The 14,347-nt window shown below is 35.8% G+C and overlaps 1 protein-coding gene across 1 annotated transcript in view; it reads left to right on the top strand.

Moving 5' to 3' along the window:
• The window catches only part of LOC124594788 (tektin-1), a 121,503-nt gene extending 107,377 nt beyond the window's left edge, over window positions 1-14,126 (top strand). The window contains exons 8-9 of the mRNA XM_047133208.1: window positions 3,542-3,623; window positions 13,896-14,126. Coding sequence (XP_046989164.1) covers window positions 3,542-3,623; window positions 13,896-14,033 — 220 coding nt within the window. The 3' untranslated portion in view covers window positions 14,034-14,126. The remainder of the gene's footprint in view (window positions 1-3,541; window positions 3,624-13,895) is intronic.
• The last annotated feature ends 221 nt before the right edge of the window (window positions 14,127-14,347 follow it).

The following is a 14,347-nucleotide window of genomic DNA, read 5'->3' as shown; positions in this document are numbered from 1 at the left end:
ATTTTTTACCAAATACATGATGTAAACACTAAATTACATAGTGTACCCAACATAACAATTGAGCAGTGCCAAGCAATAAAATTATACTTTATGCTTTGAAACCATATGGAAATGAATATAGAGAAATTGGTGATACAGCTTTTTGTTAAAGTTCATATGTACAGTGTGGAGCTAGAGATATAGGTAAAGTTCGTTCACCATCAGATCAACAGATGTCAGCAGCACACTATGGTTCTCAGCACTTCAAATATTGTAATAGAGAATATTTATGGCAATATTCTGAACTTCAAATGTTACAGGCAGTGTATGGATTGCACAGCCATTCAGGAATAATTATGAGTCAATGAAAACCATGCAAAAGTAAAGCATGTAGTCACAGTATGTTTTTTAATACGTAGTCACTTTCTTGTCTGTTCAGTAAAAATTTTACAATTGATTTTAAACTAACTTCTGATGAGGTACAGACTTGAAACTTTGAATTTAGCTCAGACCTGAATGACGATGCAATCAACCCACTTTCTTGTCTGGTATGGGGAGAAGAGTTCTTTGGTTTTTTGTCTGTCTGTTTGTTACAAATTTTGCAACTGTTTTCTAGCTTCCTATTGAGCTTCAGACTTGAAACTTTACCCATAACTCAAAAATGGATGAAAATACAATATTAGCTCATGTTCTTGTCTGGTATATGGTGGAGGGTACTTTTTGTACTACTGATGTATCCCTCTTTTTCTATACCAGTCGAAAATGTTTTCTGTTAAGAATTATTGCTGCTAAGCATCTGTGTGAGAAACTGAAATATATCTCTAATTTAACCACAGGTAACTACTGTAATCCCATCAAAATGTTAAAATCAATTTTAAAATGTTCATACACACAACACTATAAACCAGAAAATAATTATTTAATTAAAAACTCATTTTCTATGCAATAAAATTGTTAGTAAGTTAGGTGAACTATCCATTCATCAATTATCTATTGCATGAACCCCACATTTTTCACTTTATTTTCAAGTATTGTCATAGCTATAAAAAATCACAAGCACAAATTTTCAGGACTATCTGTATGGGGTTAGAAATCTGTATATGGCTAGGAGAGATTATGAGGGTGTTCCCAAATGTAAGGTCTTCAATTTTGTTTTAAAAAATGTAAAGAAACATTTATTTACAATTACTTGCACTCAGTTTTGAAGCTTGAACATTTTTATATTTTTATAGACACTGTAGAAGTTTTTGTATGCCCACGTCATATCAACCTGCATCCATGCTATTGAAGAAGCTTTGAACATCATCTTTCACCTTGTTGTCATCACTGAAGTGGCTTCCAGCCAAGTGTACTTTCAAATTGGGAAGCAAGTGTTAGTCACTGGGCACTATGTTCGGACTGTAGGGTGGTTGGGTGATGATGTAACATCCAAATTATTGCAGATGATCCATGGTTTGACAGATAATGTGGGGGTGAGCATTATCATAGAGAAGGCTTATGTCCTTGCTCAATATTCCTCTTCTTCAGTTCTGAATGGCCCAGCTGACATTTTCAATGTCTGACAGTATCTGTCGGCATTAATTGTTACCCCAGAAAGCGTGAAGTCAATCTATTCCCAAAACACAGCTGTGATGATATTACCAACAGACTGCATTCTTTTGAATTTTCATGGCCTGCGTGAATCGGAATGCTGCTGCTATGTAACTGTTGTTTGGTCTCAGGTGTGAAGTGGGAAGTCCACGTTTCATCACCCATGACTATTGAATCCAAAAGATTGTCCTTATCTCTATAGTGTTGAAGAAATTGGCAGGAAGTTTCAATGCATTGTCGTTTGTGATCTTTTGTCAGCATTCTTGGAATCCATCTTGCACACACCTTTTGAAATTTCAACAGTTGACTCAGAATCTGGTGAATGGTGGGTCGAGAAACCTCAGGAACAACATTGCAGAACTCATCGAGGGTGATCTGTCAGTCTTGAAGCACAATTTTTTCGACCTTTGCAATTGACTCTTCAGAAATTAGCAATCTTCCACTTCATTCCTCATCATGAATTGCAGTATGACCATCTGCAGACTCTCTATACTGCTTGTGGACATTTTTGACATCCATACATGACTCTCCATACACTTCCGTCAACTCTTGGTGAATGTCAATTGGTTTAACACCTTTTGCACCCAAAAATTAAATAACTGTGTGAACTTTGCACCTGGCAATAGCATCTAATGAGACCTCCATTGTAACTAGCTGCCAATCCAAGACTGAAAGCTCCAGTGGATGTACAGTAGTTTCTGTAGAGAACAGAGGGAGTAAAGAAAGATACAATGTGGCAACAGCTACACAAACAGTTTCTCTGTGGTCCCAGTGCTTTGAAGGGCTTACATTTGCAATTACCCTCATATTTAATTCTTTTTAATCTGTTTAAAAAATTTGTATTATTAAAAAGTTTTTTGATCAAATAAATATTTTTTTTTAGATATTTCCCGATGTTTTAGACTACTTTCCTAATGTTCCTTTCTATTATAACATGAAGTAATGAAATACAAAATAACATAATTTGAATAATTTTCTACGATATTATTAAGCAGGATTACAAGTGTATATTTGCTTTTAAAAATTAGGTGAATAGTGCGGGAAGTGTTACATTCCACTTTGGAAAGTATAAATTGACACATGAAGAATACAGCCTCAAGAATTTAAGTATTCCAGTCATATAATAATTATGTTGTGAGCTGTATATATCGCCATCTATACTTGTATTTGATCAACTGCTGCCTTCGTAAACTTTTTTACTGATGTTTCAACACTTGATGTATCAGAGATATACACTATCAGTGCTCCTCCCTTCCCCCTCAGTCAGAAATATACATGAAGTATTTCTACACATCTTTCTGAACATCATGAAAGTGGTTTGTAAGCCTGACACATACCTTTGTTTTATACTCACTGGGATCCTTAAGGGTTTAAATTTTGTTGGCCTCCTGTTTTATAGGCAGTGTTATTATAACCCATTGTTGCATTTACCTTTGGCTTTTCTCTGGTCTCTTCTTATAACTTCTTCTTTTTTAGCTTTTCTTTTGAGTTTTGGGGATTGGTTCATCTATATCTCCATTTGGATGACTACTCTGCAATTCACAGTTAAGTGCTTGACAGAGGGACCAGGCACCACTTTCAGACTATTTCTTGACTGTTTCATTCTCATATAGCTCATGGGAAAAAATTCCAATATAAATCTTCCTGTCTGAAGTCTGATTTTTCTTATTTTATTATGATGGCCATTTGTCCCTATATAGGTGGGGGCAACAAATTATGTTTGTGAGAAACATCATAAATTATTTTCTTTTACTACTCCGACTTTTTCTTTGATCAGTAAAATTATGGGTTTCTGATTTGAAATGGATTTATTTGGCAGCTTTGCAAAATGTGTCCCACTATACAACTTATCACAAATTATGCTTTCAGTAAACTTTGGTTTTTCCTGTTATTATTGTTACATGATGTTATCTAAGAATATTAGAACCCCACAGAAGGTGTATTTTTAAATTGTTTTTTAAATTTTTGCCAGGGATGAGGTGGAAATCAAACTTCTTGCTGAGACAGAAGACTTGAAGGATAGTATTACGTGGTTGCAACAAGCTCGCTCTGAGGTGAGTAGTTATAGAAATAATCTTTATAATTAGTTCAGTGATAAATCTTTTGAATGATTAAGAGGTGGCCTGAAAATAGCTAGTGAACTTATGCTGTCTCCCTAAATAAAGAGACATTTTTCAACAGTATAGAGTATAATATATTTAAAAAATGTAATAAATATTTAGATATATGGAAATATTGGGATTAATTGTCCAGTGTGTCGGACAAGCACAATAAGAAGAAGACATTTCTATAACTACTCACCTCAGGGCGATTCTTTACCCATTTACAGGCATCTTTTCTTATTAGTTCTACATAAACAAAATAGTCTTTCTCTTCTTGTAGATTTATGCTTACCAATTAATAATACTACATCCAATCGCTGTATCCACCTACAAAATCTTGATGGTGTCCATTATTCCTTTTGTAATTGGACCTTCATAATAAATCTGAAGTACACAGGTGGGCTACTTGGATTTTTATATATTACAGTACTACTTGGAATAACAACTCAATTTTTCCTTGAAGAAATACCACTACATTATTTCTTCTACTCACATAAAAAATGCAGACATTTTACTTATTCTCACAACCAAAATGGCTACCACCAATTTCGCTCTGAAATAATGTGCATATACCTTTGTTCATTAACAGAGAGAGAGAGTCCTTCTTCTTACCAAGGAACAGGAAAAACATTCTTTTCTTAACATTTGAAAATCGAAAATACATGACAGTAGGTGCAGGCTCTATACTAGGCCACCTTCACCTTTTCTCTTTGCATTTGAAAAAAAAACAAAAAAAAACATAAAAGCAAGAAATGCAGAAGGTACAGTCTTAGACATAAAAACAGACTGGTGGCCAGCCGTCACAGAGACTAAGTCCAAGTCGTTCACTTAAGGTGGGCAAAAAAACCGACTGCCCCAGAAAATGCTAAGTCCGGCCATCTGCACAACCTGGCAATACAAGATGCAGAAGTGTCAGGAGGAAGTGTTGTCTACTTTGAGATGTTCTTCTGCCATGTGAACCCATGGTCTAGGGGTAACCATCATGCATTCGGAACTTTATAGTTGTGTGTTCGCATCCGACCGCATCTATCTTTCTCTCTCTCTCTGTTTCTTATTTTTTTAAGCACATTTTGGGCCTCAGTTACGAGTCTGATTGAACATCAAAGATAATTCGCTTCACATTTTACCCACCTCTAATAACAAATACTTCACGAAACAATTCCGCAGGACAGTTCATGGCTGCGCCGCAATTAGAACATCTTACGCTCAAGGGTTTCATCATGTGGCAGCAGCTGCTGGCCACTGGCTAGATGCTACCCGCCACCTGAAATCAGGCTTCGGCCAGGTGAACATGGCATGACACTGTCAGTATACTTATCAGCTGTCATTTTCAAATTTGAAGTTCTATTTATCATTTTGCAGTTAAGCATTGGATTTTGCATACTTGAAAATCATGAACTACGGTTAAGCTTTGTAAAACTGGGTCGCAAGTGTAAAAAGTCTTAGCATCTGCAATACAATATTTACTTTTGGTACAATAGAGGGATGAATGCAGAGGAGGCAGCTCAAAAGATTTGAATTGTGTGTGCATCGAGTGCTTTTGGGAAAAATATGTCAGTAAAAGATATTCTTGTTTCAGCAGAGATTGTTCCTTGCATGAATGATTTCCCACATTAAGGAAGTCTCGACTGCTGATATAGGTGATGAATTACCATTTAAACATCATGCGACATTTGCATTCAACAGGTAAAGTTCAGAAGTCTGGTGTAGGAGTACTGCATGCTCTAATTCAAAATAACAAAAATCAACGGAGTGACTAGTATTGCAGTTTTGCTTGAACATCATCAGGTCGCTCATTGAGCATTCCTATGCAATACAGTTATTAGTGACAAGTTATGATGCCTTTATTGTTTACTTCCTAAGAAGAAATGAAAGGCACAGCCCTACCAAAAGACATAAACTTGAGCAAAGATAGCTTGAACATCATATTTTCCATCTGCTAGCTCTAAAAATGATTTTTGCACTATTAATTCTTCCCCAAGGGTGTGTCCATCACAGCTGGAATTTGTTGTCAACAATTGAGATACCTTTCAGTCGCAATGTAATTAAATCCACCAACAAAACTATATCACGTATGCTAGTGCAATATAACCCACTCTGCTGATTTGAGAAACAAAAGTATCCAGGAGATTGGCAGGGAGCTCATCTCTCAGGCACTTGTTCCTCTGATTGTATACTCGTAAAATTTTACCTTTCCCACTCTTCATCAATCAACTGTCTTCAAACTACACTGGCTGAATGACATTGTTAGAACCAGTAGGTTTCTACAGGTGTAGAATTTGTAAACTACTTTAGCGCTGCCAGATTGTTTAAGATACTGTGAAAGAATATACTGTTGCTGATTAATTTCTCTTTGATTGTTATTGTTGTGTTCAATAAAATAGTGGAAAATGTAATTAAAATATTCACTCTACTAATACAAATTATATTCTAGTTGCCACAGAAACATCACAATGGAGTCTATCTTAATAAAGCATTAAATGTTAGTAAGATGATTGTGCCTATTTTAACACCAGTTATTAGGGTATTACCAACTTTTGACTACAGAAAGGTCTGAATTTACTGCATGTCCTGTATCATACTCAAGTATTATGAAAACGAAACTGTTCATAGATAAAATTGTGTATTCACAACAACAATGAATATGTCACAGAAAACAAAAGTGCACTATGAATTTTGCAGTACCATAAGGTTTTTACTCTGACACTAAGGGATACTGAAAGTAACAAGATGAATTTTGCTTGAATGTTGTCTTATGATTCCCTTGTTGAGTTTCTGTCTGCCTGCTTGTTGCTCTACTACAAAAGAATTAAAAATCTGGGTTTCAGCAAGTCTCAAAAGGTGAAACAAAGCAGCTGGCACCTATAGGCAAGCATGTTACCTCAGAGCTAGGGAAGAAGTGAGGCATATGGATCTTCCTTATTGGTCCAGTAGATGCTACGACAGATAAACCACAACATAAGAGATGAGAGTGGCTGTATTTCCCACACAGAATGACTTTTGTGGACTCAAAAGCATTAATTGATATCCTTTTATCACATCTCAAGAGAAGCCACTCTCAATGTTCCATTGAAATAACACGATAATAGGATAGGTCTGTGCCATCAAGGAAGTAACTCGTTGGTCATGGAGTTGTCAAACATATTCTGCATTGTTGCCAAGTTTCAGTTATACTACCAGGAAGGATACCAGCTGATGTATTCTGTGAGTGACCTCAGAAGTGATTATAACTTCATCTCAGAGTTGTGGCTTTCGAGGGTTGGAATACCCTCACTATATGTCAATGAGTCTTATTCACATTTCTGTAACTCAGTTTAGGGGCTAGAATGTAATTACTTGTAATACGTTGATGCACTGAGTGCAAACATAATGTCACAAATTAGTAACTGTGACAGTTATTTGTATTTTATTCTCTTAAGCGGATTAAAACCTCAAATGCGTATTCACCAGATGTGAGTCACAATCTTGGAGCATCTCCAGTGGTTGAGTTGGCAATTTATATTTGCTATAGAATATTGTTATTGAGATCACTGTCATTGGCACACCAGCCAGAAGGCAGGCATGCCCTGGCTTCTTTTTTTCAGCCTTTCTGACAGATATGGTGCTGTCACTCAAAATGTAGAATTAAGGTGACTTTTAATAATCCATATGGCGAAAATCTGATTTATATATTCTTCCATGTCTAACATTCAAAACATAGTTACAATAAGCAGCAGAAAAGCACCTGTTATCCAACAATTAATAATGCAATCATAATCAGTGAACTGCCATCTGATAATTGTGGAAAACTACTTTTTTCATATTCAAAATACCACAGTATGAACTCAAGGATTTCGTAGGATTCCTGTACTTAATTTCATTGTCATCATTTTCAGTGAAAGTAGAGGAAGAGCAAAAGCATCTGACTTGAAATATACTTTTCCAGCAGGTTTTGAATCTTTCACTACACTTGCAGTTTGGACATCCAGTGAGGTATCAAGAATGTGAGGATTCTATCATTGCTGTTGTATAGGATAGAGCAGAAAGATGTAGGTTTCCCACAAAGTAAGCAATGAGAGACACAGTAATTAACACACAAAGTAACCATCTCACATTCGTAAATTTTCCAAGTCACTGTCACTTGTTAAACATGAACTGTTCTGAAAGTTACTACTGTATCTTCACTAGATACAGTAGTAACTTTCAGAACAGTTCATGTTTAACAAGTGACAGTGATTTGGAAAATTTACAAATGTGAGATGGTTACTTCGTGTGTTAATTACTGTGTCTCTCATTGCTTACTTGTGGGAAACCTAAATCTTTCTGCCCTAACGTATACAACAGCATTGAGTGAATCCTCACATTCTTGACACCTTGCTGGATGTTCAAACTGCAAGTGTAGTGAAAGATTCAAAACCTGCTGGAAATAATATTTCAAGTCAGATTCTTTTTCTCCTCCTCTACTTTCATTGATAATGATAACAACGAAATTAAGAACAGGAATCCTACGAAATCATTGAGTTCATACTGCAATATTCTGCAGATGAAAAATGTAGTTTTTCACAATTATGTGATATAAGGATATCAGTTAATGCTTTTGAGTCCATGAAAGTCATACCACATGGGAAATACAGCTACTCTCATCTCTTATGTTGCGATTTATTAGTCATAGCGTCTACTGTGCCAGTAAGTAAGACCCACATGCTGCACCTCTTCACTAGCTCCAAGGTAACGTGCTTACTTATGCGGTGCAAGCTGCTTTTGTCCACCTTTTGAGACTTGCTGAAAGCCAGATTTTTAATTCCTTTGTAGCACAGCTACAAGCTGGCAGATAGAAACTCAATGAGGGAATTCTCAGACAACACTTGAGCAAAATTCATCTTGCTACTTTCAGTATCCCGTAGTGTCAGAGCAAAAACCTTATGATACTTCAAAATTCATAATGCACTTTTGTTTTCTGCTGACATATTTGTTGTTATTGTGAATACATAATTTTATCTATGAACTTCCACATTTTCATTATACTTGAGTATGATACAGGACATGAAGTAAATACAGACATTTTTGAAGTCAAAAGTTAGTAATATCCTACTAATTGGCACAATCATCTTACAGACACTTAATGCTTTATGAAGATAGACTGCCATCATGATGTTTCTGTAGTAACTTGAATTTAATTTGTATTAGTACAGTGAATATTTTAGTTGCGTTTTCCATAATTTTATTGAACACAATAGTAATAATCAAAGAGAAATTAATCAACAACAGTATGTTCTTTCACAATATCTAAAACAATCTGGCAGTGCTAAAGTAGTTTACAAATTCTACGCCTGTAGAAATGTACTAGTTCTAATGAGGATATTCAACCAGTGTAGTTTGAGACAGTTGATTGATCAAGAGTGGGAAAGGTAAAATTTCATGAGTATACAATCAGAGGGATAAGGGCCTGAGAAATGGCTTACCTATCAATACAAGTACCTGAGAGATGACTTCCCTGTCGATCTCCTGGATAATTTTGTTTCTCAAATCAACACAGTGTGTTATCATGCAGTAGCATATGTGATGTAGTTTTGTCAGTTGACTTTCTTACATTACGACTGAAACGTGTTTCAATTGTTGGCAACAAATTCTAGTTGTGATGGACACACCCTTTGGGAAGAATTCGTAGTGCAAAACACACTTTTGGAGTTATCAGATGGAAAATACATTCACGCTACCTTTGCTCAAGTGTACATATTTTGGTAGGACTCTGCCCTTGATTCTTCTTAGGAAGTTAATGATAAAGGCATCATCATTTGTCACTAATAACAGTATAACAGTACAGCCTCCCTCACGACTCATATGAAATGTCTGATACCACATTTTTTTATATGCATCCGGATCGTTATTGGACAATTCAGTGCTTCCTAAGGCTTTGTATCTGTGTCTTTATATGTATCATTCTGTCCTGTCTGATAAAAACTTGATATTCATTGCAAAGGCATGTGGAATGTTTTAGAAGGACATGCATTGTCGGAATTATCAGTAGATTGTTGTCATTGATAAAATTATGTACATATACTAAATTGAGTAACTAATCAAGAAATTGAAGTAAAAAGTCCTTACCAATAAATAACTAGAGACTGCAGAGATGTTAGTATGAAAAATCAATGCTTCTAATTAACAAAATGGTAATCTAAAAATCCAGTACCAGAAGACCTCACTATCTTGAAAAACAGCTTAAAAGTTATTACCAAGCAATGTATTTTCATTTGTTATTTATTTTTATGTCTTACTCTGTAATTAATATTCTTTGTAATTCCATTTCTAATTAACTCTCCAATTGGTTACATCTCACAGTTTTCCAATTTACAGTATTTGAGGCCTTATTTGTGCATTTTATGTATATAATCGGATAAAGCATAAGTTCTTTACTACCATTGTATGTTAGTAACCAAATACAAACTGTAATTAATTATCTAACTAAAATAATACAAGAGACATTATTGGAGTTAACATTCAGAATTATTTTATTTTGGAAAACTAAAGATATTACTATAAAAGATTGTCATTCAATATTGTATTTTATCCCTTATTTGGCTGTGACATCAGTTTCTTTACATTTTGTAAATTTTAGTTGTAACATCAAAATTTTACAGAATTAATAATGCTTTATTTTGGAAGTTACTGTTAAAATTGTATGTAAAGAGATGCAGCAATGCTGTGATGAGTCAGTTTTGAAGTTGCTTTATGAAGTCAAAGAGATCAGTGAAGTCTCTCCATGTTTTGTTTACATGACGAGTGTGCAAAAAAATGGCTCTGAGCACTATGGGACTTAACTTCTAAGGTCATCAGTCCCCTAGAACTTAGAACTATTTAAACCTAACTAACCTAAGGACATCACACAAATCCATGCCCAAGGCAGAATTCGAACCTGCGACCGCAGCGGTCGCCCGGTTCCAGACTGTAGCGCCTAGAACCGCTCAACCACCCCGGCCGGCTGACGAGTGTGCAGTTCAGATGTCAATCAATGTGAATAAATTTTGTGAAACATGAAAATTTCTCATTCATTCATCAATGGACCAAGCAGAAGAAACTTAAGTAATGTTCAATGTGAATCGTTACAACAGAATTGCGTAGGAATGCTCAATGTGTGACCTGATGACATTCAAGCAAAACTGCAATTCTAGTAACTCCATTGATTTTTGTTGTTTTGAATTAGAGCATGCAGTACTCCTACACCAGACTTCTGAAACTTTCCTGTTGAATGCAAATTTCACATGAGGGTTAAATGGTAATCCATCACTTATATCAGTAGTCGAGACTTCCTTAATGTGGGAAATCATTCATGTCAGAATGATCTTTGTTGAAACACAAATATATTTTACTGATATATTTTCCCCAAAAGCACTCACTCCACACACAGTTCAAATCTTTCAAGATGCCCCTGTATTATACCAAAAGTAAATATTGTGTTGCAGATGCTATACCTTTTTCTTCTTTTTCCTCCCAATTTTACAAGGTGTAACCATAGTTCATGATTTTCAAGTATGCAAAATCCAATGCTTAATTGCAAGATGATAACTAGATTTTCAAATTCGAAAATGACAGTTGATACATGCACTGACAGCATTACGCTGCATTCACCTGGGTGGCACCTGATTTCAGGCGGCGGGTAGCATCCGGCCAGTGGCTGGTAGCCACGCCCGCATGAGCAAATGCGCAAGCGGAGCTGTTCTGATCGCGATGCAGCCACGCGCTGTCCTGTGGAATTGTTTTTTGAAGTATTTTTTATTACTGGTAGTAGAATGTGAAGCAAATTATGATCAATGTTCGAAACTTCCTGGCAGATTAAAACTGTGTGCCCGACCGAGACTCGAACTCGGGACCTTTGCCTTTCGCGGGCAAGTGCTCTACCAACTGAGCTACCGAAGCACGACTCACGCCCGGTACTCACAGCTTTACTTCTGCCAGTACCTCGATGTTCAATCAGTCTCATAACTTTAGATGAGGGCCGAAACATGGTAAAAGAAAAAAAAAGGGGGGGGGGGGGGGGGAGACAAAGTTGGATGCGAACACACAAATATAAGTTTAAAAGGAACAACGATTACCACTAGACCATGTGCTCACACAACATGATAACATCTTGGAAGTAGACAACACTTCGTCATCTTACAGTGTTGCCAGATTGTGCAGATAGCTGGACTTGTCAGAGGTTGTTGGTTTCTGTTGGCCATCTTAACTGAACTTCTCAGACTTAGTCTCTGTGGTGACTGGCTGGCAGTCAGTTTTTATGTTTAAGACTGTACATCACAAATTGCAGAAAGAGAAAGTTGCAGAGCAGGATTATGGGGAAAAATGAAATAAAAATCACATCTCCAGATGTGAAAGTTGGCATGTCTTCATTTAGAGGAAATGAAATATGAAAAGATGTACAAATCATATAAGAAATGAAAATTTAATCATAGCCCCAGATCAAGAAAACACAACATGTAGGTAAAATGTCAAACATAATAATGGTCTCTAACAACCATGTTTGAGTTTGCAGATAAATATAGTACTGGGAAATAAGAGCAGTAATCAGCTGATGCTGGGAAAATGTATTAAATTCAGACCAAATGCACTGTAAAGAGCTGCTCAGGAAGCAAACAGAAATAGCCAATATATCAAAATTGAGGGGCTCGGAAGAAATAAGAAAGATAAGTAAATGAACATAATTATCATTGTGGACTCATCTGCATGCTCTGTTTAAAAGCCCACATCAACTGTTAAACTACTAAGGTATCAATCAGAATGAGTCACATTGGCCATGTGGCCTGCATTGACAGTTTCCAAAATCTCTCTGTTAACCATAATTTGGAGGGCAGTATTAGTGGACCCCAGGCTTGTTTCACCTCTTACATTATTTAGATTTCTCTTTACATCAGAGCATCAGAATTCTATGGCTGCAACTTGGGCCTGCAATGCATACTTGACTCTTGAATGTCCATCTGGTCTATGTAAACTCCTTCTTTGCTTTTATGTGTGCATGGGACAGGGCGAGATGCCCAGAATTGAATGCAATCTTCTGGTTTAATCTTCTGGTTTCATGCTGAGTGGAAGGTGGATCTGTCATTTCCATGATCTCAGGTAGGTAAGGTATGTGAGACATGCACATGAAGGATTTTTTAATTAGAAAAATTCCACTATAAGGCAGTTAGTTGATAGTTAAGTGTAGAAACTACAGAACCAGAAACTGGTAACATCTATTTGTTGTGGAAAGAAATGTAGCTCATAGCAGGTACAAAAAAAGTGCACTGAGGTCACTACACTGAGGTCCCTTAATGATAATATTCCATACATACCTAGTATCAACAGCAAAAAGTTGGGTGAAAACAGAAATAAATAGCCGTGAAATCTTAATTAGACAAAAATATATATATTTTGCTGGACACCAATGGTATACTGTATTTATTGCTGGAAAAATCTTAGTGATTTCACTAAGATAAAAGTAGAGCCATAATGTGATAACAGTGAGGATAAGTATCAATGATGTACCACAAGTATTAATCTAACTTTTTTATTGACCACTAACTTAACCTATTGAAGGACTTAAATATTTCCAAGTATCACTCATAAATTTAACTGTACTGCATTTTCAATAGACACTGGTGTCATTGCACTAAGAGATAAAAAATGGTGGTATCTGGGTAAGTTACTCATGAGTGGCAAAATTATTCTCATACACCACATACTGTATAGTGGAGTGTGAAGTATAGATGTGAATGTGTATGAGCCCTCTTCTTAACACATTTGAAAAGCTTGTTTCCCATACCTGTTTAAATCTCATTTTCTTCTGAGTATCACTTAATGTTTTATGATTTTCTTCCTAATACTATTTTGATATGTTTTGTTCCCTATCCTCTGCAGTTTACATCTTATTACTGCATTTCATGCCCTTCTTTTCTGACTGCTCCCTGTGATTTCTGTCTATTTTTAATATAAATCATTGCCTTTAGTCTGTTATACATCCTGCTTACTTTTATGACACTTCTTTCAGGGTACGGCAATTTGCTGCGTTGTCCTTTTCTCATCATGAGAGGTACTCTCATCTCCGACAGCTGAGGCTTCGATGTTTTTCTCATTGCCAGTCTATTTTTCTTAATATCCTATTCTGTTTGGTTAACTGTTTGTAAACAGACAAATATTATTTGTTGTAGATATTGTGTAATATAATTTTTTCTGTATGGTGTAATTAGTGTGAAACAACAACTTACATACTTTCAGGCACAGGCTTCTATGCGGTTCCTGCTGAAGACACAACTGCAACTGGAAGAGGAAATCAACATCAAGACAAACACATTGAAAATTGATGAGGTGGAATGTATGACATTAAGACAAAGCATGGATTATCCAATACATTAATTTTAACATAACTTTTGCTGGGCTATGAATTATAATGAAATGTTTCTCATTTTTTTACTTTTTTTCATACAATATGTTGTGCATGCTGCCTGTGAATCACTTGAGTGTCTAACAAACATTACATACAGCTACATGTATTAATTTAAAAAAAAAATACAACTGTAAACATTTACTAATCAGTTTACTCTTCTGTGAGAGAGTGGAATAGTTTTAATTTCATGTTTGCAAATTACAATACAATAACAGTTATTTAGAGAATAGGTCAGCTAAATGGTCAGAAGACGTACAGAGAATTTTTTGGGATAACTGTTGGT

Source organism: Schistocerca americana, chromosome 1, assembly GCF_021461395.2.
Source record: "Schistocerca americana isolate TAMUIC-IGC-003095 chromosome 1, iqSchAmer2.1, whole genome shotgun sequence".
NCBI lineage: Eukaryota > Metazoa > Arthropoda > Insecta > Orthoptera > Acrididae > Schistocerca > Schistocerca americana.
This window is presented reverse-complemented; position numbering and strand designations above follow the sequence as displayed.